The sequence below is a fragment of the Aplidium turbinatum genome, chromosome 13 (genome assembly GCF_918807975.1).
Source record: "Aplidium turbinatum chromosome 13, kaAplTurb1.1, whole genome shotgun sequence".
NCBI lineage: Eukaryota > Metazoa > Chordata > Ascidiacea > Aplousobranchia > Polyclinidae > Aplidium > Aplidium turbinatum.
The window spans coordinates 21,104,600-21,131,076 of record NC_137484.1 but is presented as its reverse complement, the minus strand read 5'-3'; the positions used below and the strand labels follow the sequence as shown (position 1 = coordinate 21,131,076).

At 39.2% G+C, this 26,477-nt stretch overlaps 1 protein-coding gene across 1 annotated transcript; it reads right to left on the bottom strand.

Moving 5' to 3' along the window:
• Nucleotides 1-4,670: 4,670 nt before the first annotated feature.
• Nucleotides 4,671-24,886, bottom strand: LOC145782457 (uncharacterized). The gene is made up of 14 exons (XM_082594248.1): nucleotides 24,801-24,886; nucleotides 24,160-24,252; nucleotides 17,939-18,014; nucleotides 17,026-17,212; nucleotides 15,845-16,045; nucleotides 15,266-15,436; nucleotides 14,249-14,402; nucleotides 12,243-12,363; nucleotides 11,618-11,724; nucleotides 10,850-11,015; nucleotides 9,248-9,420; nucleotides 8,231-8,391; nucleotides 7,311-7,511; nucleotides 4,671-5,268 (listed from the first exon to the last, which is right to left on the bottom strand). The coding sequence occupies exons 1-14, from the start codon at nucleotides 24,877-24,879 to the stop codon at nucleotides 5,137-5,139; spliced, it is 2,022 nt and encodes a 673-aa protein (XP_082450374.1). The 5' UTR covers nucleotides 24,880-24,886; the 3' UTR covers nucleotides 4,671-5,136.
• Between the last annotated feature and the right edge of the window lie 1,591 nt (nucleotides 24,887-26,477).

Below are 26,477 nucleotides of genomic sequence, written 5' to 3'. Positions count from 1 at the left end.
AAAAAGATCGCAATTAAAATATTTTTGTTCATTGATTATGGACACGCCAAGGTCCTTCCTACTCCGACTTCACAGCCCTGATTCCAGCTAAGGCCAAAGGTGGACACTGGACAGTGTTGTCAGATTCTCAAATAGGTTTGGCACAGGAAATCTCAAGAAATTTCACCATATGCCACAAAATTGCACCAAATTTTCAAATCTTACGTGCAATAACGTAAAATAACTCATTATTGTTTCATTAATAACAATTTAAGCATTTTTTTTTCTCAAAAAGAGAAAGAAAATTTCTCCAAACACATCATTTTATTGCAATTAAAATCAGGCTTTTTCGTTACTTTCGATAGACCACAGTTTGGTTTGGCCAGGCACAACACTGATGGTTAGCCAAGAACAGTGGCGTACGCAGGATTTTCTCAAGGGGGACTATTCAATTTTTTTTTCTTCTAATTGAAACTAAAACGAAATCAAAAAACGCCCATTTAGGCTACTAATAATATCCAGTAAATCATATTGTGTACGATTAGCCTACCATATAGCCTAGTCAGCTTGCGTTGACAATAAGTTTTTAGTTTGCAGCAACTATAGTTTAGGCTACTCATTTAGGCTAGATAGATTTTGTATTGAAAACAAAAAATGTGCCATAACACTCTTGGCTTGACGTACGTCGCATATAGCCTAATGTTTTAAGTAGGCTACGGTATAGCCTAGGTTATAGACGACGTAGCGGGTTAGCTTACTCAACCCAGCAAGCCACGCGTAGACCTACTGAGGGAATGTTCAGTGGTGTAGGCTACCTAGAATTTCTTACTAGGAAAGTGTGCGTTCGATATAATTTGACTTTTTTTTTATTAAGAGTAGCCTAATGGTAGCCTACTTCACATTTCACAATATAGTCTGACCAAAGTCTAAGGTAGCCGAGGCTAGGATATGTGGTTGAAATATAAACTCTCATGATCTTTGTGTGTGTCAGTGTACTTTTGGATTGAATTATTAGGTAGGCTACGCCTATGTGAATATGAAAAGCATGATGGTAAGCCTAAATAACGGATAAGTAAATAGGCTACTGTAATAGTTCGATTAACAGGCAACGTTCTTGGATTAAAACATAAATCGAACCTCTTTGTGAGAGTTTAAATATCGAATGCAATTTATTTCGGTACCGTAGTTTAAACAGAAATTATCGCACTTTGAACATAGGCTACATAATAAAAAATAAGGCCAACCTTACAGGGCCGTGTGAGTAGCCTACCCCTCGAGTCTCCCCTCCCTCCGAAATTCAGTAATGGGTCTTTACTTATTTTTAATAAAGGTGCCTAGGCTTATTGATTGATTGATTGATTGATTGATTGATTTTATTTCGTTGTAGGTAAATATAATACAATAAATACAGCAATAAAAAAGGAATTTCCAGCAACGGGAATCTGCGAAGAGACCATGGGTCTTCGAGTCAAGCAGATACCCCAGATTCTAATAGAAGTTCTAAAATTGCGATAAGAATAATTCAATAACGAAAATTGAGACAAGGTGTTAGAAGATGGTCATAGAGAAATATATTTAGTAGTCTATCGGTAGCATAAAGGTAATACAAAATTAATCGTGCTAATATTTGGCGATGAGTGAGTATTTGTGTTGTTTTTTAAAAGAATAAAATGACAATTTACGCAAGCTCGTTGGTAAGGAGTTCCAGACTTTCACTCCGGCATATTTAATGCTGCGCTGGAGTCGGGATGAGGCGTAACGTGGGACAAAATAACAATCATTGGAAGAGTGTCTAGTAAGTCGTGCATTATACATGAGTTTGGTTTTTTCAAAGTAGTGTGCGAAAGGCAGAGGCAATACATCCGTATCAAATTTAAACATGAATTTAGCAATTTCATGTTCGTACAAATCTTTAAGCTTGAGTATGTTAAGTTTCTTATAGAAAGGTGTGACATGATCAGACCACCTGCCACCTGCTACTATTCTGACAGCCTTATTTTGTAAGGTGCTAAGCTTGTTCATAACTGGCCAAGTAGCCTAGGCTTAATATGTTTCTCAAACCATAGGTCATGAATTCAAATCAAAAATATCAGACTGACTCCACAATTTGTTCGGACTCCATCTTTGACTACATAACAAAAATTCAAAGGGCGATATGGAGTTTAACTAAAATAATTAAACGATTTTACAGTGCCATTTTTAGAGGATAATTTGGCAATGAAATAGACCGTCTCTAAAACATTTAGGCCAATTGCCACTCTTGAAATACAAAAAAATAAAAACGAGAAAAAATAATAACGCAGTGTTTGTCAAAAATAATAAACAAATAAGACGCTGGGTTAAATGCAAAACAGCTTACTTTAATAAGGTAGCTACAAAAAATTTGGCGACGTGGAGTTTTCTTCAGTATAGCCTATGCAGTCCCCTCTTTTCCTAAAAAGTTTTTCGAATGCAAACGTAGGCTATGCACTGGATAATCCTGGTCAACGCTTCTGGATGCCATTATTGAACATTTATTGAAAATTCTTATGCTATCAACCGTTGAAAGACATTTTCCAAGAAAGCGAGAGCGTGGTATTATTTCTTCTGTAAACTCTAACAATATAACATAGATTTACTGTCTTCGCTGATTTAAAACGGTTATTCCAAATGATGATCAGCAATACAAACAGGCCCGGATTAAGGGGGGGCAGAGGGGGCAGGTGCCCCGGGCTCCCCGACTTTTGAAGGGCCCTCCTACGTGGAAAAAATGTGATTTTGTGTTATTTTTTCTTCCTTTCAGCCTTTGAAGTTTCTGCAAAATGCTGTGCAGTGCTGGATTGATGCTATTGTAAACGCAGAGGTGATTTTTCGCGCCATAGGCGCGAAATTTTTTTTTGCCGGGAGGCCCTCCGATCTAAAAGTGCCCCGGATCCCCATCAGCTAAATCCGCCCTGAATACAAAGCAGATGAATGCATCTTATGCTATGAAATTCAACTGTTTGTAGCAGTATTGTCACATCTTTTATTTAAAATCGACGAAAAACGCTGCACTAACTATATATATGAACATGGGTGGGCCCCTAAAAAGAGATGTGGGCCAACGGGGTTTTGAAAGTGGTAATAGGGCCATGCTTGATTTAAGCTATTGAATATCGAGTTTTTGTAGCAATATTTACAATATTTTTTCATTTCAAATAGCCAAAAAACATTAAACAAACTGAAATAAGTGGCCCCTAAACAACCGTGACGCTCTCTACGGGAGTACGAGGGGCGGTTAATACAGCTCTGCTACCCAAAACCACTCTTAAACAATAACATGTTTGCACTACACAATCACAACAACGCGGAAAAAAATGAACATTTTTGAAATGAGTGGGAGACATGGCCCAATGCCCGGCCCCTGCGTGCGCCAGCACTGGCCAAGTAGCCTAGGCCTATATATTTTTTTCAAAAAATTGCAAAAACTTTTTATGTGTATTACCAACATAGAAGTTGTTGTTGGCTTTATTTTTTGGTTTTCTCTGTCATTGTTTTCAACAATTTTTCAATACTTCCATTGCTCATCATTTAAACTAAAGCATTAAACAAAGAAATTGTGATTTTTTTGGAGAAGTGAAGTTATAATGATTGTGGACTCAGCTTAATGCTGAATATTTTTTTGTAGTTTTCCTTTTATGCTGCGAGTAAAGACTATTCCCATTAAAACACATGACAATTGTTGAAAATGCATTAGGCTACATTCGTTGAAGTCAGTTTTTTGTGATTTTGGGACATTTTTGTGTCAAATTAAACCAAGTTTCACCAGATGTTTGTCAGATTCCAAGCTTATTTTTGTCTTAGCCTAATTTTTCGGTGCATAACTCCATTTTTTCCGTTGGTGGTTTTGTTCACGTAGCCTAGCCTACTGTAGGCTACATCTAACATCTAAACTACTACAGCATGTACCATCCAGGATACACCTAACTATAGCCTATCTAACATTATTATTTACGGTTGCATTCCAACAAAAAAAAAAAAAACTGACATTGAAAAAACTACTTTGTTACTGGATCGGATCTGAATTCTGAAGGACCATTTAAACTTTTTTAGATGAGAACTTGTGAGGACTAAATCTTGAATTGATCTTGACATTGATAATTCTTGGAAATTGTGACGATTGACAAGTTAGGTTTGAACTCTAGCTCTTAGAAGATAAAGGTAGTCTCTTACTTGATTCAAGTGTCGGGTAGCCCACGAGAAGATAAGGTTCTCATTGTAGGTTACTAAGTCTTCGCACTAAGGAGAGTAAGGTGGTCAGTACCTTTTTCTCGGCTTCCTTTCCTGCAGCAATTATGCCCACATAATTTGTTACACCCTAGGTAGAGGTGAGCGGTGTTTTCAGCAAAAAGCTGAAGCCAGGAGTCAAACCAGGTTTGCATAATTGGAAAGCTAACGTCTTATATATTGCTCCATCTCACCGCCTTTCTAGCTCTTAGGTCTTCAAAATTCCCCCAAGCGTAATTTCTTATCGCCAATAGCCTTAAAGCTTCATACTAAAAAAAAATCTACATGGCAAAACAAGATTGATGCACAGGCAACCCAAATCGATGTCATTGATACGCAAACAGCTAGGCCAAGCAATTTGGATTTCAAAAAAAAATGTTTTTCATATTTAAGATCGGTTAAAAATCTCATCCAGTCTACATTAAAAAGATCTTTCTTTCAGCAGCATTTAATTCAAATAATCTGGATATCCTACAAAAAGACAGCTACAGCAAACAGAGAGAGTGTGAAAAGGTGAGAAAATTTGTTCGAAAAAGTAACAAGGTTGATTAACAATTTCTTTGAGAAAATTACTTTGCTAAAAGTGTTCAAGTAGGCTATGAGGCTATGGTATAGGCGCCTACACCGATGTCCGTATTCCTGAGCTTCTTAAATTGATCTAACTCCTAAGTGAATTTAAAATCGTTTTTTTAAGATAGCGATATTGCGTTGACCCATTGCGACGTTTAACCGCTATGCATTGACCTAACATTGCAGGGCAATGGTGATGAAATAGCAATAACACTACTCAGAGCGTGCAATGTACGAGTAACAATATTTTTAACAATGGTAAAAGCTTTGATTTCAAGAAATTGTTTCCCAAGTTTTTCTTTTCAGAAACCTTCATAAAGTTGTTAGGCTATTGACAATTGATTAAAATGTTTCACAAGTCACATTTGAAATAATTCCTCTGTTATAAATTCGATCGTTACAGCATTGCTGCAAGCCTCTGAACATGCATTGTGGTCCACAGCATTCAGCACGAGAAAACGGGACTCGTCCAATCTGTGAAAATAATAATAATCATGTTTGGTTTTGCGTCCATTGCGACAACATAACCTACTCTGCAGTGCATACTGCGAATACACGTACAACACAAACGACAACAGAAAGCGGCGAAGGGGCATAGATAGTCGAGCCTGGTGCTCTCATTATTTTGGCACGCTTTCAAGTGTCTGCTTAGGCACAGCCGTGTTCTCTGGAGCGGTGTCGAACCCACGTCCTTTCGAACATTGCGCAGACGTTCTCACCACCCGGCCACGCAACCGAAGAACTCGAAGAGCGCAGCCGAAAACGCAAAACAAATCTGTGAAATGAAACCCATGATAAAAGTGACGCGTAATAGTGAAACACTTCCTAGCTTTCTTATTTGCATTGATTGAACGCTTTTAAACTTTAAATTTACGCATGGCCTAAAAAGAAGGCTTTATTTCATGGATCCAATACAAGAATAGCTTTTTGCTAAGACTCAAAATATGAACGGACTTGAATTAAATCATGGCAATGCCTAATAGAAAAACCTTGTCGCATAGGAAGTTGCTTAGATTACTCGCAGTGACATGACTTATATGATGTTATTGTTGACCTATCGTATATAGCCCAATATGCAAACAAGGCAGACATAGGCTAAAGTTAAATACTGGTACGTTGCACTAAACTCTGTTTTCACTCTACGTCAGTTCAAGCTGATCAGACTAGATAAATCATGGTAGGTTACTTTCCCATATAGCGTTAATGTACAGTAGGCCTAAACTTAGTAGGCTAAATCTAATCTGTCTGCTATTTGCAACAACTTCCTCGGCATCATTTGAAGATTAGGTCACGATATAATTATAGATTTTTTATCACTACAGTCAGGGCCTCTGAGAGAAATTTTCACTAGGGGTACGAAGAGTCATTCCAGGCCCTCCTCTCACTCCGGGCCCCCTTTGTCTTGGGCAAAAAGTGTGATGTTTGCTTAGGCGTACTGCACACCACACAACATTTTACTGCAGAATTGGACATCTGTGCGCAATAATAGTATCAGGCTGCAATAAAACTATTATTTTGTGTTGTGCATATCATGTGATCTGTCTCTCGCCAATTTGTGTATCCTGCATTGAATTCTTGTGTCAGTTGTTGATGGTGCTGTTGAGAGGTGTCGCTTGCACATCTTTAATGTAAAATTTTTAAATTCATTTTTTTATTTCTCTTAGATGTAACTTAGTCTATAATTATTTTTGGAGAGGACACTATGTGGTGTCGAAAACGTTGGATTTAGTAGTTTTTTTCATGTTTTTTTTGGGGGTTTAATGTTAAATCCGTTAACGTTACTGAGTGTTAGGCTATATGTATCTGGTACAAGCCAAGCTGTCTACCAAGGCTCAAACATAACCTCTTGTTAAAACATAATCAAGTTAATCATCTGACCAATCCTAACTTTTCTTCATTAACTTTTGCATTCACCACATGCCCAGCACTAGCAGAGGTGAACGAGAAAAGTCAAGTTTTTTGACTCCAGCTCCGGTCCTGCTCCGAAAGTATTCTCTGAAAGTATTCTCTGCTCCTGCTCTAACTCCGAAATTCATTTTGAAGTGAAATAAGCGTGAAACTACTTTTTTCAAATAGTTTTTAAAAAACATAAAAAAAACAAATTCACCCGGGCTCTACACTATGCCCCCCCACCCCGGACAGGAGAATAACTAACTTTTATGATGTAACTTGGGGTGCTTTTAACAGAACATCGTTGCATGTAAAGCATTAAATTACCACTTTGGGCCCCTAATGTGCTCGCAAAACACTCGATTACCTTTCGGGGCCCATTTACTAGATTACGGGCCCCCCAGGACTAAAAAATAACAATTTTTATGCTTGAAATTAGTCGTTTAGGATGGTTTTAACCAAACATTTTTGCGCGTAAACTATAAAACCACAATTTCGGGCCCCCCAACAAACACAGGCCTGGGCCCTCAAGGGTACGCCGTACCCCCTCCCATAGGCCTCGACTATAGTAGGCTACTGATACTGCTTTAAACGAAATTCAGATTTGTAACTGATTTAAAACTTACATTTTTTAATTCATCCTGACAACAGATTTGTTCCATCCTGTTATATGCTATTCCGTTACAACAAGCTGTCTCTGGGAATGGCTTCTCTTCTAGGAATCCACCACAACAGAATTCAGTCGCTTTGTTGAACAATAGAATTCCACAACAGCCGCTATTTTCTCTTCCGAATGTTAAGTCATAAAGCAGTGGTTCCGTGCCATCCTTCAAGAAAAAGAACCATATAGCTTACAGTGGTTTACAGACTTACAGTCAGGCAATTTTTTAAATATTCGAGTTGATATTCACATCAGCTGTATTGTAAGAAGGGCTATATAAAAATAAGGTGCAACCGATTATCTTTAATGGAAAATAAAATAGCCTAAATTTTTCTTGGAAAAAGTTTTTATATAGGCCTTGGACACAAAGGCTTAGCTTACTAGCTGTACTTTTTATTGGATTTTTTTTCATATATTTCACTGTTATTTATTTATTTTATTTTTAGGTTATGTATTTTAACCTATTATGGAATCTGGGCCCATTACAAAACGAGATGTGACTTTTAGTCATTATCAACACACAGAAATATTTAATCTACTAATATTTTTGTACGCTCAAAATTACTTTACAATTAAGGGCTAACGTGATGACCTTCGACTACTTTTTTAAACTATAGCCTACTGCCCTTTCCCCTTTGAATTAGAGAAATGATTCCTGACGTTTTTAGTCACAATCCCATTCCGAAAACATCAAGACTTCCGACTTTAAACTTTAAAGATTCAGCTTTAACAAGAAGTGTGTAAAATAGGTAGCCTACTTAGGCTACTTTTTTCTGAAATCAATGTCTTCACAGGCGCCGGGTTTGTGGACCATACTGTACATAGAAGAAATTTCCAATTCTGCGTGTGGTAGGCCTAGTCTAGCCTACACTTCAGTCTGGTTACCTCTGCATCACAGCAAATCCTTTCAGAAGAGTTGTATGAGGAAATACCACAGCATTGAGTGAGTCGATCCGCTTTCCCTTTCACAAACCCATCGCAACACAAGTGAGTATCGGTATTGTAAACATCAAAATTACAGCATTCAGCTCGACTTCTAGGAATGTCTGGAAATACACACGAATGTAGCCTACGAACCATTCTAGAAATATTACTAGAAGAATGCTAACCTCAACAATATTTCACATTGGAATGGTCTGCTTTGCGATAGGTTGGAGAAATGTGCTTACTAGGCCATTTGTTTTGTAAATACTGTCACTTATGAGCCATTAAAAGTTGATGATATTTGCATCAGTTCCCCACCCAGCAAACATTGTACCTCGGCCCAACGTAGTGTGACAGTTGGTAAAATAGTGCTCCTCTGTTGACCCAACTTATCTTGCACCATTCGTCGCAGTTGGGCCAATTTATTTTAAAATCTTTGGGCCAACATTAAAAAATTGAGGGGTTACCTAGTTCGCCGCAAATAATGGCGTTGGCCCAACGTACTGTACAACTGCACACCAACATTGGCAAGAACGAATTATTAATTCTAAGTTTTTTTGCATTTTCATTGTCTCATTACAATTGTAAAAGGAATACCATGAAGCAAACTGAAACAATTCTTCGAAGGTATCTTCAATTAAAATATTTCAAAAGTTGGCAAAGTTGACAAAACTACACTACCCTCAGCCAACCTGAACAACCGTCAGCCAACGTTGGGCCAAGGAAAAATGTTTACAGGACAGTGTTTACTTGTAAGTATATTTTGTAGCTTTTACGTAAAAAATGCAACACTGAGCACTTTAATTGGCGTAGGTCTATAGGTCTATTAATTGTTTACAATGTGGTGGATGATTAGCGTAGAAAAACTTTCTTTTTTTGTGGATTTTTTTTTATAAATTTTTTTTATCACGGTTAAAGTTCTATAAAGTCTAGAAGTAACATTTTGCCTCAGAAGTGAAATTGAAGCAATCAACTCACCTTCAGGGATTGTAATATTTTCTCCGCTGCAACATAACTGTGAGAATTGATCGATTACCCTGTTCGCGCAACATGAACCTTGGTTGCTGCCATTTGGTATTTCATGGATGGTAGCTCCACAACACATATGAGTGGAAGCGTCATAACCTTCGGTAACGCAGCATGCAGGCCACCTGAAAATACAAGTTGGGAATGTGTTTTCCAGTGGCAAAGTTTGATCAAATTTTGGGAGTTTACTTTTTCAGTAAACTTTAAACATAATAATCTAGTTGTATAACAAAAAAAAAAAAAAACAGTAGAGATGACGCGGTTGAATCGCACCGATGGGTTTTTTAAATACAAGTAGGTCTAGAATAATGTTTGTTGAAAAAGTTAACACCCAAAAAAATGGTCACATTTTCATATGCACATAGCAAGAGACACAGAAGGCTTAAGCTCCTACAGGGCAGTTTAGCAGTGAATCACTTCACTTAAAATTGTTGCACGTCGCTTCATCTTCTGCTCCATTTCATAGACTCTCCCTAATTATACAAGCTTTTACGTCACGGCCAAAATAAAGTAATATGTAGCATTTGAATGCAACAACTTAACATCTGTATCTCGGTAGCCGATTGTAGCAAGAATTAACAGTGATAGACACCGTGTTTCGCCCATGAGGCTGGGCTCAATTTCACGACTAACGAAATTGAGCCCATGAGACTGAGGTCAATTTCAACACTAACAACTCAATTTCACGACTCAATATTTTACTACTTTGATTTTACTAATTTTACAACGTCTGCAGACGTTGAATCAATGTAAAAAACAATTGATTTGCTGTGACGGCATAAGTCAGTTTTTACACCTTAGGCAAGAATAGTAGTGTAGGCTACTGTAGATCTATATGTTGAAACAATCAACGCACTGATGCACAACAGCAGTGAACACCAGGGTTGTGGAGTCGAAAGAATTTGCGGAGTCGCTTAAACAAAGGCCGAATCCAGCTTTATACAAAACGATGGACAATAAAATGTTTGTTTGCAATTTTTTTCAAAAATATTTTTTCTTGTTCTTTATATTGCGCTCTAAAACATTACAAGAAAATGGAAGTGTTTGTTTTTGTTAATTTTCCCCACAACAGCGGGAGCTATCTAAATATGGATTGAACTCAAAATTTAGTATATAGGCTACTGTAGTTTAGTTTAGCATAAAAACACGTCGTCTTTTCTTCACGTTTCCAGCTCACTAAAATCATTTCGGTCCTGAGTTCTAAAATAGCCCTGAACCTTTCCCTTTAATTGCATACCGTATATCTTGTTTCATACTTATAGGCCTACAATCAATAGGAGAGATAATAGTGGACTTTATCCTACTGTCCTGGATACAACTTTCAAGTAAGTTGTACTGACTACAGTACCTGGTCAGTCTACAAGGCCTATTCTAATTGTGTGTTACCAGCAGGGATAAAAAAACACCTTTCCTAACACAAACGTATTCATCTTTGTGGCCTACAGTCCCCAGTCCTGCCATCGGATGGCTGCTCGGGGAGTGCCCGAAAATCTAGTCCAGATGAAATATAAACTAAAACAACTTCTCATATAAAAGAAAAATCTTTGTGCCAACCTGTACTTTCCGTATACGGTGTCTCCACAGCAAACGGTTCCACCTTCTGTGTCATACCCTTCTCCGCCGCAGCATTTTGGACTTTTAAAGGGTCCATAGGGTCCGTTATCGCAGCAGATGGTCATCGGAGATTCAAAATAATTAGCCCCGTTACAGCATGTGTCCCCTAAATAGGAGCAATATTTAACTTGAACCATTTAAAAAAAACCTTACGCCGAGATAAATCGCTCTGGACCCTAAACTGGTTGGCCACCCCTGGCTAAGTGCATCAACACTGTTTTTTTTATTTTTTTATTTTTTATAATGAATCACGAGGCCAGGCGACGGTGGTTGAACTATCAGTGAGGACTTGAGCAACACATTTCAGGAACAGCTCTCCATACAGCGACATCTAGCGAAAGGAAAATTATGAGCATTATTGTTTCAACAACACGAGGAAAGCTTATACTTCCAAACTCAGTAACCGGACCTGCGTCAATGGTTTAATGCGTCTAACTCAAAAATTACCTTGTACAAAAGTATTTAGACAAAATTTAAAAAGAAGCATTCTCAATCCGGAGATAAATATTTTACAAACCATTAATTTTATTAGTATTTTTGCAATCGATAGCCTAAGCAACTAGATCATGCCGCTTAAACCAACCGTAGGCTATGCTGTAATCAAATAACCGCTGAATGGAGCAGTCCTACGTCTGATCGGGTCTTGGCAAGTGGTAGGCCTACCTACAAATCAATTTTTACCGCATCGCAAAAACAATGCATGCTTACCACCATCTCTGTCAAATACTTGACCATCACAGCATACGCCCGTTGCTGAATCAAACGGTGTTGTCAAGCAGCATGCGTCCCCAGAAGATGAGAAACTCAGCAATCCCCTGTTTACAAATATTAAAATTAAATTTCCAAATGAGTAATTTCTCAGTTACTGTAATGTCAACTTGCATCAGTTGCTTACTGTAGGTAAATAGTACGGTAGTTAAGTTTTAAAAGAAATAATAGTTTTATTAATTGGCAAAAGGGGGAAACAGTTTAAAAAAACAATAGCCTACTTTTAGCATCAAAGTAGGTTTATAACAAAAGTAAAATAAGTAAAGTAAAGTTATTTTGTAGTTTAAGTAAGTTACACCAAAGTAAATTATTTACAAGTTTAGTTAACACAAAAGTAACACCAAAGTGGGCTAAGTTATTTCTTTAATTTGAAAGTTGCATTAGTAGGCTATGCTAAACAAAAAGTGGGAATTTTTTTTCTATTTCTGTTTTAAACACAATTCCAGTTCAAACACAAATAATTCGCACAGCAAGGACGACAGCGAAAAACCTTAAAATCACCAAAGTCAGCTGCCATCCAATGTGCAGTGATAAGTTCTGTTTTGAAAATAAAATACCTTCTTACCCGCAGCAAATGAACTCGCTTGCTGATTTGTAATAGAACATCCTGTTATCTGGGGTTCCACAACAGCTATCTCCGTTCTCAACATCAGAAAGAAAGACATCTCCGTCACAGCAGAATGACCCTAAAAAGTAAAAAAAAGTCCTAAAAAGATCCTAAAGATCTAAAATATTGACAATGTGAGTGAAACAATGTTCTGGACTCTTGTCTTTACGATTGAAATAACTTATAGTCTAGTCAACTTTGAGATTATTGTATGTAAGCTACAGTCAGGTTTTTTTTAAGGTTTGGTTTGGGTGACCGCTAAGTAGTTTTAAGAGACCGCAAGTGTTTCATTTAAATACCAAAAAATAGCCTTATTTGCTTAAACGAATTATTTATTAGGCTACTGGCAGGCTTCTGCTTGTTATGTTTCTACATGTAAAAACTGATCATTATGCGCCATAAATCAGAAATAAACATTGACGAGTATCGAAGGTGCACTTCTTTTGTGAATAACTCTTTGATCCAGCTGTTAGCTGTACCTCCACTTATTCTTTTTTCCGGACGTGAACTATTGATCGTAGGCTATATTCGTATTATCGACAAGACATAGCGAGAAACAACCATTACTTTCCTACTGTAGTTGCAAGTCCAAATTTTGGGAAACCGCTGGAGAAATTTGGGGGACCGTTTCGGTCCCCCAAAACACCTTAAAAAAACACTGGCTACAGTAACCAATGTAATCATAAATTTGTTTTTACAACAATTAAATTAAATAACTTCAAAATAGCATCGAGAGCATATATAAGTTATCAAGGCTTGTTATAATATGACGTAAGAAGCAAAGTTGTTTTTCCAGGTTTCAACAAAAATTTCGAACTGTAGGCGACTATTACTTTTCAGCCAATCCTAGAAGAGGGTGCGAGAACTGGTTGGTAATTTCAAAGTGATGCCGACAAGGCAAAGATTAAGAATCGTTGGTCTATAGTCTCTGAATATTATAAACACTTGCAGTAGGTCAGCCAGTGTTGAAATCTTAAGAGTCAAGAGTATTGTTTGAGCTCTGAGCTTTGACTTAGTCACTTCTTAGTAGCTGCTTTGGTATAGGTAGGCTACTAGACATTTGGATTTTTATAGTGATTTTCAAGAGAAACAGAAGTGTTTTGTTAGTTGTTCGAATGTGTTATTGTTCAAAATAATGTAAAAACTTACATACGAGTTATTAATTTCAGAAATTAGCATAAATTTTATGCTCTAAAATAAAGTCATATATTGTCATATATCTCAAAAAATAAAGTCATATTTTCAATTTTTTTAGGTCATAAAAATGGCCCTAGTCATGATATAATATCTGCAATAAAGATAACACAGAAATACAACATCATTGTGAGTCAAAAATTCTGTCCCAGAAAATTAATTTATTCGTATCTGAGAATTAAAACAACATCTTCATGAAATACCTTTTACCTCATACATTAACATCATGGACATTATCTCGACCTACGTATCTATTCAGTAGTTTTCCATCAAACTATTATACACGTTTTCCAATAAGTTAAAAGCTCATTTTTTTACTCAAACCTTTTTTTGACGTAGCTTTACAGCAAACAGCAACATGAAATAACTACCGGCACTTAAAGTCCTAAACCATTTCGCGCGTTAACGCGAAATTGCGTAAACGAATAAGCTTCAAGAACAAGCAGAGCTGGTTCGACTTTCGGGGTGTGCGCTTGAGAAACGCATTCTAAGGACTGCTCTCCATTCAGCGGCACCAAATGGATGGAATAATTTCCCGGCAACAACACTTTAAAAACAATCAGAAATTCTACTCTGTTAATCTTGGTAACTGGCCTTGCGTCAAAAGCCTCTACAAGTATGCGAAACTACCTGGAATAACCTAACAAGGCTTTTTTAGTCCGAGGATAGAGATTTAAAACCAACCAACCAATTGTCAAAAGTTAATTGCTTTTTGTGATAGGTTTGTTGGCTTAAATTAAAAGTTTTTGGTTTTTAAAAGTTTGTCTTACCTTTATCAGGGAAGAAAGCAATTGACGAACAGCATTCCGTTCCTTGAGTGTCGGTACTCCATAGACTGTTCTCGCAGCAAATTGATTTTTGTAGACTGTATGGTGTTCCATCACAGCATTGATCTGCTCCCTCAATAATCTCCATAACTTCGTCCTGTGATACAAGGCACGAGAGTTAGATTTAAAACCATTATGAGAAAACCTTCTTGCTTTTGTGGATTCCCCGCTTCTTACCCTCTTCAGCTTCTTAGCCCTTTCATCTGCTTAACCCTTCAACTTTTTACCTCTTTAGTGTCTTACCCCCTTCAGCTTCTTACTCCCTTCAGCTTTTTTCAAATCAGATTCTGCAATTTATCAAGTGGTCTGTATTTTCATCTTTGTTAAATTTACCCTCCAAACGGATGAAATTTATTATCACAAAGACTAAATTTACACTCGGTTGAAAACTCACAGTGTGAAAACTCTTGTTAGAGTAGGCCTGTAGGCCTACTTAAAAACACATAAAGTTTGATAAATCCTAACTTGATAATGCTGTGAGCTGTAGGCCTAATTTCAGTGAATGAGAATGAGCAGCGAGAAATTTTTCCTTTCAAATCTCCATCCTATTTGGAACTAACTTTACAAACTTACATAAATCTAAGAAATAGAATTGCGTGCAACATTGGCACTGTTCAACCCATTGCTTATAGTTAATATGACGCTGAGACGTTTGTCACCGACCCATATAACGCTATATACAGTAGGGTACAAGTTATAAGAATGCCCTCCCAACCTTATATCGACTTAATGGCCTTTGATACACTTCAATAATTATGGTGTACGAAATTAATTGCTTATAGTTTATTTTTTAAGTGCGGTCAATAATTAAGTCTAGACATGCTCTAAAAAAAACTAGCATGCCTAACTAACCTCGCGTTCCAACATTATTTTTACTGAGGCCTTTGGGTAGATTAAAATGAACTGAAAATTTTTATACTGAAAAATTTCAAACTAAAAAATTAAAAACAATTTACTTACATCACAACAAAAGTTGATGGTTGGATTAAATGGGACTCCATTGCAGCATTCGGTTTTTAAAGTATCTGGAGGAACAACGGCCACAAGCTGACCATCACAACACACATTGTCTCCAATCACTCCGAGCCCCCCACCATTTTCACAACAAAAATTTATTCCGATTTCACCAACCTGAAAAGGATACGGTACTGTAGAAATTTGTCGACATAGGTTATGTGTCAATTCGGTGCAGTCTTTGATGAACTATAGAACTCGTAAATCTTGCCAGTGGATTCTGGTGTTCTGCAATGTCCCAAAGTGTTCTTGGTTGGCTAATGGATTTATCTTGTTAATAATCTGGTAAAATGTTGTTGCCCGAATGCCTCGTTGGATGCGATACTGAGTCTGACCAGGTAATCGTATCTTGCATCTGCAAGGCGGTACAGTGGCCACGTCTATACAACTGGTCGTAAGTTAAGTTGTTGCAATTTTGTAAGACTATTTCTACGTTTACAGCGTAATAATCCACAACTTCTTTGCTATTCTAACAATCAAGCGCTAAAAGCACACATCATTTTTTTTAATTGCGTTGTATCTCACTTGTCCATCACAGCAAAGTTGTGTTGCAGGTATGTAAGCTGTTTTTAATCCTTCCACTGTTTCACAGCACGCGGCTTTGGAGTTTGCCACGTCAAGGACTTGCCCATTGTTGCATGGGCAGGACTGAGTTCGTCTATCGAAAGATTGATTTTCACCACAGCAACCTGCTGAATTTATTGGCACACCTGGGGCAAGGGTTACCTGTAAAAAACATTATTTTGCATCATGCTTGGAAACTATAAAACCACTACTTTACAATATTTGTTTTGTTTTGGCTGCCTATTGGAGATTCGAACACATATGCGATGTAGACTTTGATTAAATCCACCAAGACAGCTGTCAATATCTGCACAACACAAACAATACAATCGTGAAAATCTTAACAAAATAGTGCTGTGCAATGGTTTAAATGCTAAGTAGGTGAACCTACATTGCGCATTTACTGTATGTGCCGTAGATTTCCAAACAGTGTTCCGATTTCTGAACATCAACTGCAGCGGAAATAGTTTATCTGCAATATTAGTAACTTGAAGCGTAAACCACCGACATTCAGTAGCCTACGTGTATATCTGCATCAATTTGCCTTGTAATCATTTCCCGCTTCTTTTCATTCAAAATTAATTCGAATCCGAATCGGAGATATCTAGAATGTTCGAATCCAGATCTTAAAAGCAAAGGCCGAATCGAATCAGGATGCTCAAAATCTTGAATCCGTGCACCTCTTTTTGAATACCAATGAGTAAAAGTCTTGTTCAGAAAAGCAAATTTTTCATAAAAGCAGATTTGATGTTTGAATGCAATGTCAGTTTGATTAGAAACTGCTTTAGTCTGATTTCAATCAATAGTCCACATTGAGATATAGCTTACAACCTGATCAAATTTAACAAGTAGGCCTAACTACGACACAAGATTGGTGCCAGTGACATCCATATAGTAAATTTACTAAGATTATTCATTCATGCATAGGCTAGTTTGACTTGATTGATCGATCATGGGAATTTTTATCCTCGGACTCAGAAAGTTCTTTGAGAGCTTAATCCTGGCAATGTCGCATGCTTGTGCAGGCTTTGAACAACTGGCGCAGGTTCGGTCACCGAGATCGACGAAGGAAGATTCCGCTTGTTAAAGTATTGTTAAGGTTGTTTAATCAAATAAACTTATAGCCACAAGAATATATTCACCCTATGTGCATTACAGCAAAGTTCCGTGCGGTAATCGAACACTTCTGGCGGGTCTGGATGACCATAGCAGCATCCTCTAAGTCCCCAGTTGATTCTATGGGCCCCACAGCAGTCAATTCGTTCTCCTGGGTTCTGTCTCACGTGACCCATTCCATGTCCTGTCCACCACTCACAGCAAGATTCGAATCTTAAGATTGTAGTATTAAAATATTTTTGACGAGCAACTGTCTAATCAAAAAATAAAGAGTCCAAAATGTAGACACTAAACTCATGCTCTGCAAACGTTTCGAAAACTGCACAGTCTTTTTCTTCAGTGCTATAAAAGGGACTTTTTATTTTTTGGTTAGCTTAACCAGGCGTTTCAACCATTGTGCTTTCAAGAAACACCCTCTTCTGTAATTGGTAAGCAGATTAAACCTACAAAAAGTCGGTGGACGGTGTAGTGCAAATAGTAATTGATTAAATTGTCGGTAACAAAAAATATTTTGACCTAAGCTTAGAGCTCGTACATATGTCTCAGTTGCTTTGAAAGAGACATTTGTGTTTGCTTCTAATTATTTGGGAATGATCTAATAGATTGAAGAATACTAAATAAAATAAGTAAAATAAAATAAAACAGAAAATAAACTTTGTGTTGACGATGTCGTCTAATTAGTAGCCTATCGGATGATGGCTCCCGACACACCAGAGTAGAGCAAAACACAAAAACAGCACAAACTAGAATTAAGGACTTAGTTAAGAAGAATGCTACTACTGATGTAATACTAAAAAAGCAAAGTTTGAAACCGATGCTCAGTCTTAAGCTGAAAGTATTGGAAGATGATTGAACACCAGGAGGGATAGTTTTAAAATAATCGTTTGTGGTTGAAGGATTGTAATTGGTTGATATTTACTTCTGACTTATTATTCTTACCTAGGATTATAAGGAGAACCAAATTCAATAGATCCGCAGCATTCCATGCTAGACGAGTTAGCTATCACATTTCCACCTTGCAACCATAAATTGAAGTGAGATTATGTTGTTAGGCTATAGGGGAGACTCGGGTAAGTTGGCCCAGCAAAATGAAAAATTGATTTTGTGAGCTAATAATAAAACATATGTCAAAGCGAATGCTATTGAAAAATAGAGAATTCATCACTCTAGAAGTAGACATATTCTTGCATCAAACCAACATTCTTAAGTATGTAATTTTTCAAGTTTTTCGAAAAAATTAAAATGGGCCGTCTTACCCGCCTGTGCAGGTAATTTGGCCCACCATGGAAGGTAAGTTGGCCACGAGGCCAACATGTTCATCTCTTGGTATATTAAACAGCAGAAAAGCTCTTTCTCCTCAAACTCTGCTTCATACACCTGCTGAGACACATTTCCGCGATTGGTTTTTTTGATCTAATTACTTACCATTATTTTATTATTACAATATGGGTTAGGAATAAGTTGACGTAATCTATGGCATAAAGACGATGTTAGGAAGTAAATTATTGTTATTGATTGCTTAATGCTGATGTAAAGCCGCGATTTACTTACTTTGGATCCTTGATACTTCAATCTTGAAAAAAAAAGTCATCGTATTAATTAGTCCATTATCATTCTATATAATATCCCATGAAGGCAAGTTGGCCATGGTGGCCAACGTACCCACCCACGAAATGGGACAACTTCCCTGCATGGCAGCCATATTGTAAAAACTAAAATTTATGTCAAACTATCGAGCTTCTAACAACGGCTTCACCGTCAAAGTGAGCCTTAATAACTACCCTAGCGTTACACTCACTAAATAATAACCTTTCTTATATAGTAAGAAAAAACTCATTCGACATCTAAAAAATTCTAAAATCCAAAAAAATTAAAAATCATAATTTTTCATACAAAAATCGTGCTCACATGTTTATACTGCTTGCTAGAGCCTCCCAACCTGGTGATAAGGTAGTTTCAACAGCATTTTCTCGGTATGCGTATGATACGTCACAATAACTATTGCACTTAAAAAATTATTTAGAGTGGGCCAACTTACCTAAGTCTCCCCTACGGCCAAGCGAAACATCTTTACAAACACATAGCTTACAGTAAATTCCTTAGCTGGTAGTAATGAATCTAATGATTGTCGAAATGGTTAATTTTAGTCAAATGGTTAAAGACTTACGTGTTTTATAACTACTTGGGGGTTGGGGATATGTTTTAAAGACATGTTTTCTTATTGGGTGACATCATTTTGAAAACATCGTTCCTGGCTGCAATGTCTGGGCCTAATTGGGTAGAAATGAAACCACGAGAGAATAATAAGAGATCCTAGTAAGAAATCAGGGCTCCAAAAACAAGAATATTTTAAAGAAAACTAGTCACCCAATCAGGGACTCCGAGAGAAATCAGGAAATCAGGTAAAGGAAACAATACCTGCGTTGTTAGTATTATGCGTTGCATTATATGTTTTAAGCTGAACTTGTCTACTTTCTTTAGCGTGAAATTGATTTTCCTTTGAGTTTAGATTTTAACAACATATCATATACCAGTAACAACATAGGTGGTGGTGAGAGGTGCCACACCACTAACCGCTACGCCACTCCATGCCCAATACGATTGTAGCCTTTTGTGACTTAATTAGGTGAGACTTCCTGTGACATCAACCAAGTATCGAACCCGGGCCGGTTGTGTGAGGTGCCACACCACTAACCGCTACGCCATTCCATGCCCGTTGAGATTGCAGCTTTTTATGAGTTAAGTTTCACTTCCTGTGACATCACTCAGTATCGAACCCGGGCCGGTTGTGTGAGGTGCCACACCACTAACCGCTACGCCATTCCATGCCCGTTGAGATTGCAGCCTTTTATGAGTTAAGTGAGACTTCTCGTGACATCAACCAAGTATCGAACCCGGGCCGGTTGTGTTAGGTGCCACACCACTAACCGCTACGCCATTCCATGCCCGTTGAGATTGCAGCCTTTTATGAGTTAAGTTAGACTTCCTGTGATATCAACCAAGTATCGAACCCGGGCCGGTTGTGTGACGTGCCACACCACCAACCGCCATTCCATGCCCGTTGAGATTGCAGCCTTTTATGAGTTAAGTTAGACTTCCTGTGATATCAACCAAGTATCGAACCCGGGCCGGTTGTGTTAGGTGCCACACCACTAACCGCTACGCCATTCCATGCCCGTTGAGATTGCAGCCTTTTGTTAGACTTCCTGTGACATCACTCAGTATCGAACCCGGGCCGGTTGTGTGAGGTGCCACACCACTAACCGCTACGCCATTCCATGCCCGTTGAGATTGCAGCCTTTTATGAGTTAAGTTAGACTTCCTGTAATATCAACCAAGTATCGAACCCGGGCCGGTTGTGTGACGTGCCACACCACCAACCGCCATTCCATGCCCGTTGAGATTGCAGCCTTTTATGAGTTAAGTTAGACTTCCTGTGATATCAACCAAGTATCGAACCCGGGCCGGTTGTGTTAGGTGCCACACCACTAACCGCTACGCCATTCCATGCCCGTTGAGATTGCAGCCTTTTGTTAGACTTCCTGTGACATCACTCAGTATCGAACCCGGGCCGGTTGTGTGAGGTGCCACACCACTAACCGCTACGCCATTCCATCCCCGTTGAGATTGCAGCCTTTTATGAGTTAAGTTAGACTTCCTGTGATATCAACCAAGTATCGAACCCGGGCCGGTTGTGTGAGGTGCCACACCACTAACCGCTACCCCATTCCATGCCCGTTGAGATTGCAGCCTTTTATGAGTTAAGTTTCACTTCCTGTGACATCACTCAGTATCGAACCCGGGCCGGTTGTGTTAGGTGCCACACCACTAATCGCTACGCCATTCCATGCCCGTTGAGATTGCAGCCTTTTATGAGTTAAGTTTGACTTGCTGTGACATCACTCAGTATCGAACCCGGGCCGGTTGTGTGAGGTGCCTCACCACTAACCGCTACGCCATTCCATGCCCGTTGAGATTGCAGCCTTTTATGAGTTAAGTTTGACTTGCTGTGACATCACTCAGTATCGAACCCGGGCCGGTTGTGTGAGGTGCCTCACCACTAACCGCTACGCCATTCCATGCCCGTTGAGATTGCAGCCTTTTATGAGTTAAGTTAGACTTCCTGTGATATCAACCAAGTATCGAACCCGGGCCGGTTGTGTGAGGTGCCACACCACTAACCGCTACCCCATTCCATGCCCGTTGAGATTGCAGCCTTTTATGAGTTAAGTTTCACTTCCTGTGACATCACTCAGTATCGAACCCGGGCCGGTTGTGTTAGGTGCCACACCACTAATCGCTACGCCATTCCATGCCCGTTGAGATTGCAGCCTTTTATGAGTTAAGTTTGACTTGCTGTGACATCACTCAGTATCGAACCCGGGCCGGTTGTGTGAGGTGCCACACCACTAACCGCTACGCCATTCCATCCCCGTTGAGATTGCAGCCTTTTATGAGTTAAGTTTGACTTGCTGTGACATCACTCAGTATCGAACCCGGGCCGGTTGTGTGGGGTGCCTCACCACTAACCGCTACGCCATTCCATGCCCGTTGAGATTGCAGCCTTTTATGAGTTAAGTTAGACTTCCTGTGATATCAACCAAGTATCGAACCCGGGCCGGTTGTGTGAGGTGCCACACCACTAACCGCTACGCCATTCCATGCCCGTTGAGATTGCAGCCTTTTATGAGTTAAGTTTGACTTGCTGTGACATCACTCAGTATCGAACCCGGGCCGGTTGTTTGAGGTGCCACACCACTAACCGCTACGCCATTCCATGCCCGTTGAGATTGCAGCCTTTTATGAGTTAAGTTAGACTTCCTGTGATATCAACCAATTATCGAACCCGGGCCGGTTGTGTTAGGTGCCACACCACTAACCGCTACGCCATTCCATGCCCGTTGAGATTGCAGCCTTTTATGAGTTAAGTTTCACTTCCTGTGACATCACTCAGTATCGAACCCGGGCCGGTTGTGTTAGGTGCCACACCACTAACCGCTACGCCATTCCATGCCCGTTGAGATTGCAGCCTTTTATGAGTTAAGTTTGACTTGCTGTGACATCACTCAGTATCGAACCCGGGCCGGTTGTGTGAGGTGCCACACCACTAACCGCTACGCCATTCCATCCCCGTTGAGATTGCAGCCTTTTATGAGTTAAGTTTGACTTGCTGTGACATCACTCAGTATCGAACCCGGGCCGGTTGTGTGAGGTGCCTCACCACTAACCGCTACGCCATTCCATGCCCGTTGAGATTGCAGCCTTTTATGAGTTAAGTTAGACTTCCTGTGATATCAACCAAGTATCGAACCCGGGCCGGTTGTGTGAGGTGCCACACCACTAACCGCTACCCCATTCCATGCCCGTTGAGATTGCAGCCTTTTATGAGTTAAGTTTCACTTCCTGTGACATCACTCAGTATCGAACCCGGGCCGGTTGTGTTAGGTGCCACACCACTAATCGCTACGCCATTCCATGCCCGTTGAGATTGCAGCCTTTTATGAGTTAAGTTTCACTTCCTGTGACATCACTCAGTATCGAACCCGGGCCGGTTGTGTGAGGTGCCACACCACTAACCGCTACGCCATTCCATCCCCGTTGAGATTGCAGCCTTTTATGAGTTAAGTTTGACTTGCTGTGACATCACTCAGTATCGAACCCGGGCCGGTTGTGTGGGGTGCCTCACCACTAACCGCTACGCCATTCCATGCCCGTTGAGATTGCAGCCTTTTATGAGTTAAGTTAGACTTCCTGTGATATCAACCAAGTATCGAACCCGGGCCGGTTGTGTGAGGTGCCACACCACTAACCGCTACGCCATTCCATGCCCGTTGAGATTGCAGCCTTTTATGAGTTAAGTTTCACTTCCTGTGACATCACTCAGTATCGAACCCGGGCCGTTGTGTGAGGTGCCACACCACTAACCGCTACGCCATTCCATGCTCGTTGAGATTGCAGCCTTTTATGAGTTAAGTTTCACTTCCTGTGACATCACTCAGTATCGAACCCGGGCCGGTTGTGTGAGGTGCCACACCACTAACCGCTACGCCATTCCATGCCCGTTGAGATTGCAGCCTTTTATGAGTTAAGTTAGACTTCCTGTGATATCAACCAAGTATCAAACCCGGGCCGGTTGTGTTAGGTGCCACACCACTAACCGCTACGCCATTCCATGCCCGTTGAGATTGCAGCCTTTTATGAGTTAAGTTTCACTTCCTGTGACATCACTCAGTATCGAACCCGGGCCGGTTGTGTGAGATGCCACACCACTAACCGCTACGCCATTCCATGCTCGTTGTGATTGCAGATTGAACTAATTGTTTTTCCTTCACAATGCTATGCTAGGGGTTAAATTTGCCCTACTTCCCCCCCTCTCGGAGCCCCTACTTTCAAGTAACATGCGACCGTTTCTTCGTTTCAGCCTCTTGAAAATTTTCGGGCCTCCAAAAAATCATCCTGCATCCACAACTACCTGTGCATTCGGTATCAACGCGCTGGCAAGGAAACTTTGTGATATAGGCTATGTATGCTGTAGCAGACAATTTCATTTTAATAAGACGTTTATTTCTAGGTAGCTCTGTTAGTTTACCTCAAAATTAAGGAGGACTCGCCTTTTCGAAAATAGATCCCAGAGCACAAGCACACGTTTGAAGCGGCGTGCAATGGTCAAACCAAAGCTTTGTTTGAATGCAGCCGCAGCCTCAACTGCGCTCTGAACTACTGTATCAGCATCGAATCATTGCAGACAATAGATAGACTTCGGTCTAGTAGAGCTTACATGGTGGTCCAAGGTAGTTTTGGACCCAGCATGATTTTAGGGGACTCCAGGGAGTTTGAAAAAATCATCCCTTATTCTTTGGATACAGTGCGTTTTTCTTGAAATTGTTTTGATTTGGGCACCAGGACTTCACTGATACGATACTCTCAACAGTCCAGCTTTGGCCTATAGCCTTTTTGACCATAAGCGCTTAACATGAAAAGACTTATCGTCCAGCTTATTAATAGCTTGATAACTATCCGTATGTATCAACTTCATTTACAAATAGGCTTAACTATAGTGGATAAGAACGTGATACAGTACCTGTTGATTTTTGGTACACATTAGTAGGGTACCGGTAATGAAAACAAAATTTCGGTAACATAAATGTTACATAACTTACCACAACAAAAACTTGTGCATGGATCATACAAGTTTCTCACTTCTGTTCCATTCGACGAGTAAGTGATGCATGGTGCCAACCCGTCTTCACGACCTGTGAAGCAAAATAGTTGTGTGTGTCGGTGCCGCGATTATAGATGACATGGTAGGCCTACTGATTTATAGGTAGTGATTTGGCTTATCCAAAAACACGAGAGAAATATCTATCGCCAGATATGATGGGTTATTTACCTGTCCTTGTTTTGTCAATCAAACACAAATAATTTCGCCAAGAAGTTGGACAGATAGGTTGGTCAAGTGCTGTTTATTTATTAGCCGGTATTCAAACAATAAATACTATTCAAATACTACAAAAAGTGCTCAATGCCAAGCAAAGAAGCCAAGCAGAGCAAAATTACATCAAATATAGTTATTACTTTATGAAACCTCTACATCCTGTTGCACCCTAAAAGAGGGATCATCAGAAGGTCCTTAATGTAATTAACCGGTATTTATGTTGCTTCAGTTTGAGTAACATCTTTACAGCAGCCTTGCAGTAGTTTAACCAGTAGACTACCGCATGATTTCGAAGATTAACTCACGGACTGTGCTTAGCTATTGTGGTACTTGCATAGCCTACTGCCAGAATGTTGTTTTGCTTACCAAGGGATACTTGACCGTTTACGGCATTGGTTGTGAGAGACACGAATATCCCAAGAAAGATACATATTAGCTTGCTCATAATTGCACTTACGCTGCAAACAAAAAATTGTTGAATACAAAATAGGCCAAGAATGCTCGAAACGAAATTGTCTATTTCAAAACAAAGAAGTTTTGCGTCGAAACGTAGTTTTTTTAACTTCTCCAAGCCCTTATATTTGATAAACATTGAAATCAGACTAATCTACAGCATCATCCGTAAGTGGAATGCAGACCTACTTTGAAGTTTAAAGATGGTCTTTAGAACCACTGCCTAAGATTTTGAAATAACTATTGTCAATAAAAATGAATAAGTGCAGTTCAGCTGGAGAGCCTCCAGCAGAATCATAAACCGACAAGTTGGTAATAACATATTGTTCCCTATGAGCTGTTAGCTGCGTTTAAAAAAAAAAGATTGGTGAAGGATTGGCTATAACAAACAAGCTATCAAGATCTTTTTCTGTGAATACTCTTTTGGGAGTATTGCAATTTTTGTGTAAATACATTTTTACTTAAAAAGAAAGGACGTTTTTATAGCCTACCTCCAGATACTTGAGATGTTATCTGTAACAAAATTTCTATTATTTTGTTTATTAGCTGTCACTTGATAGAGAGCTCATTTTCGAAGAGCACCGGATAACTAGAAACGCCGACAGTTGAACTGACATCTCTTGTTTAGCCATATAAGCAGTAGCGTTAGAAAGGGGGTCAGGGGTATTTTTGCATCCGGATTTGGCACGATCTTAGAGGTCCGAAACATTTAAAAAGGGCCAAGAGTTTGAAAAAACTACCGCGGCACATTTTTGGACTTCTTGCTCTTTTCTTAGAAGTGGTTTGAATTGGGAGCCGAGAATATCGTTAGTACCGGGCCCAAATTATCCTCTGAACGGCCCTGAATGTAAGTTATAGCTATGTTGCTTGCATTGCACATAAAAGACTAATTCTCACACCACCGTGCCAGCAGCCGAGCTGCGGGAGCGTTTCTTCCACTCTAGAAAGGTTGTAGGTTATTTTTTTCTTTAACTTAAGGTCTGAAGACGTAAAAAGCAATGTAAATAAACGACTGATTTTTTTGGTGAATACCGCACTAAATATCCTCAAGTAAATATATTTCAACCTGTTCTACCCAGGTCTTTGATAAAGCTTCATGGGCATTGAACTTGCGTTTATCTGTCCATAATAAGAGACAGGCTTTTTCCTATTTTAAACAAACTATTTTTGAAACACTTGGACAACATTAGGTTACGCTCTCTTTTAGTTGTCAGGTAGAAAAATAACAGCTTTTCGTCTGCGAATATCCTACTACAGCCTCATCTCAAAACCTAAACCAAAATGTCAACGCAAGTGACAACATAATCAAACTCGATTGGCTGTCTGAGCAAAATGCGAGTCAACAGCCAAAGTAATTAACGCCGCATTTCAGAGAAAAACTGGTCTTTCAAAAAACTGCCGCAAGCATTGCAAGTACGTGTTTTACGTCTTTGAAAATACAAGAGCATTAATTTGAGTACCAAGTTAACACAAAGCATAATAACGTATTTGACGGTTTAACCGTTATAAGAATGGAATATAATACTTTGTTTTTGAAATACTAAGCTGTTTTATTTATGGTCCAGCAAAATTAAACATTAGCACAAACAA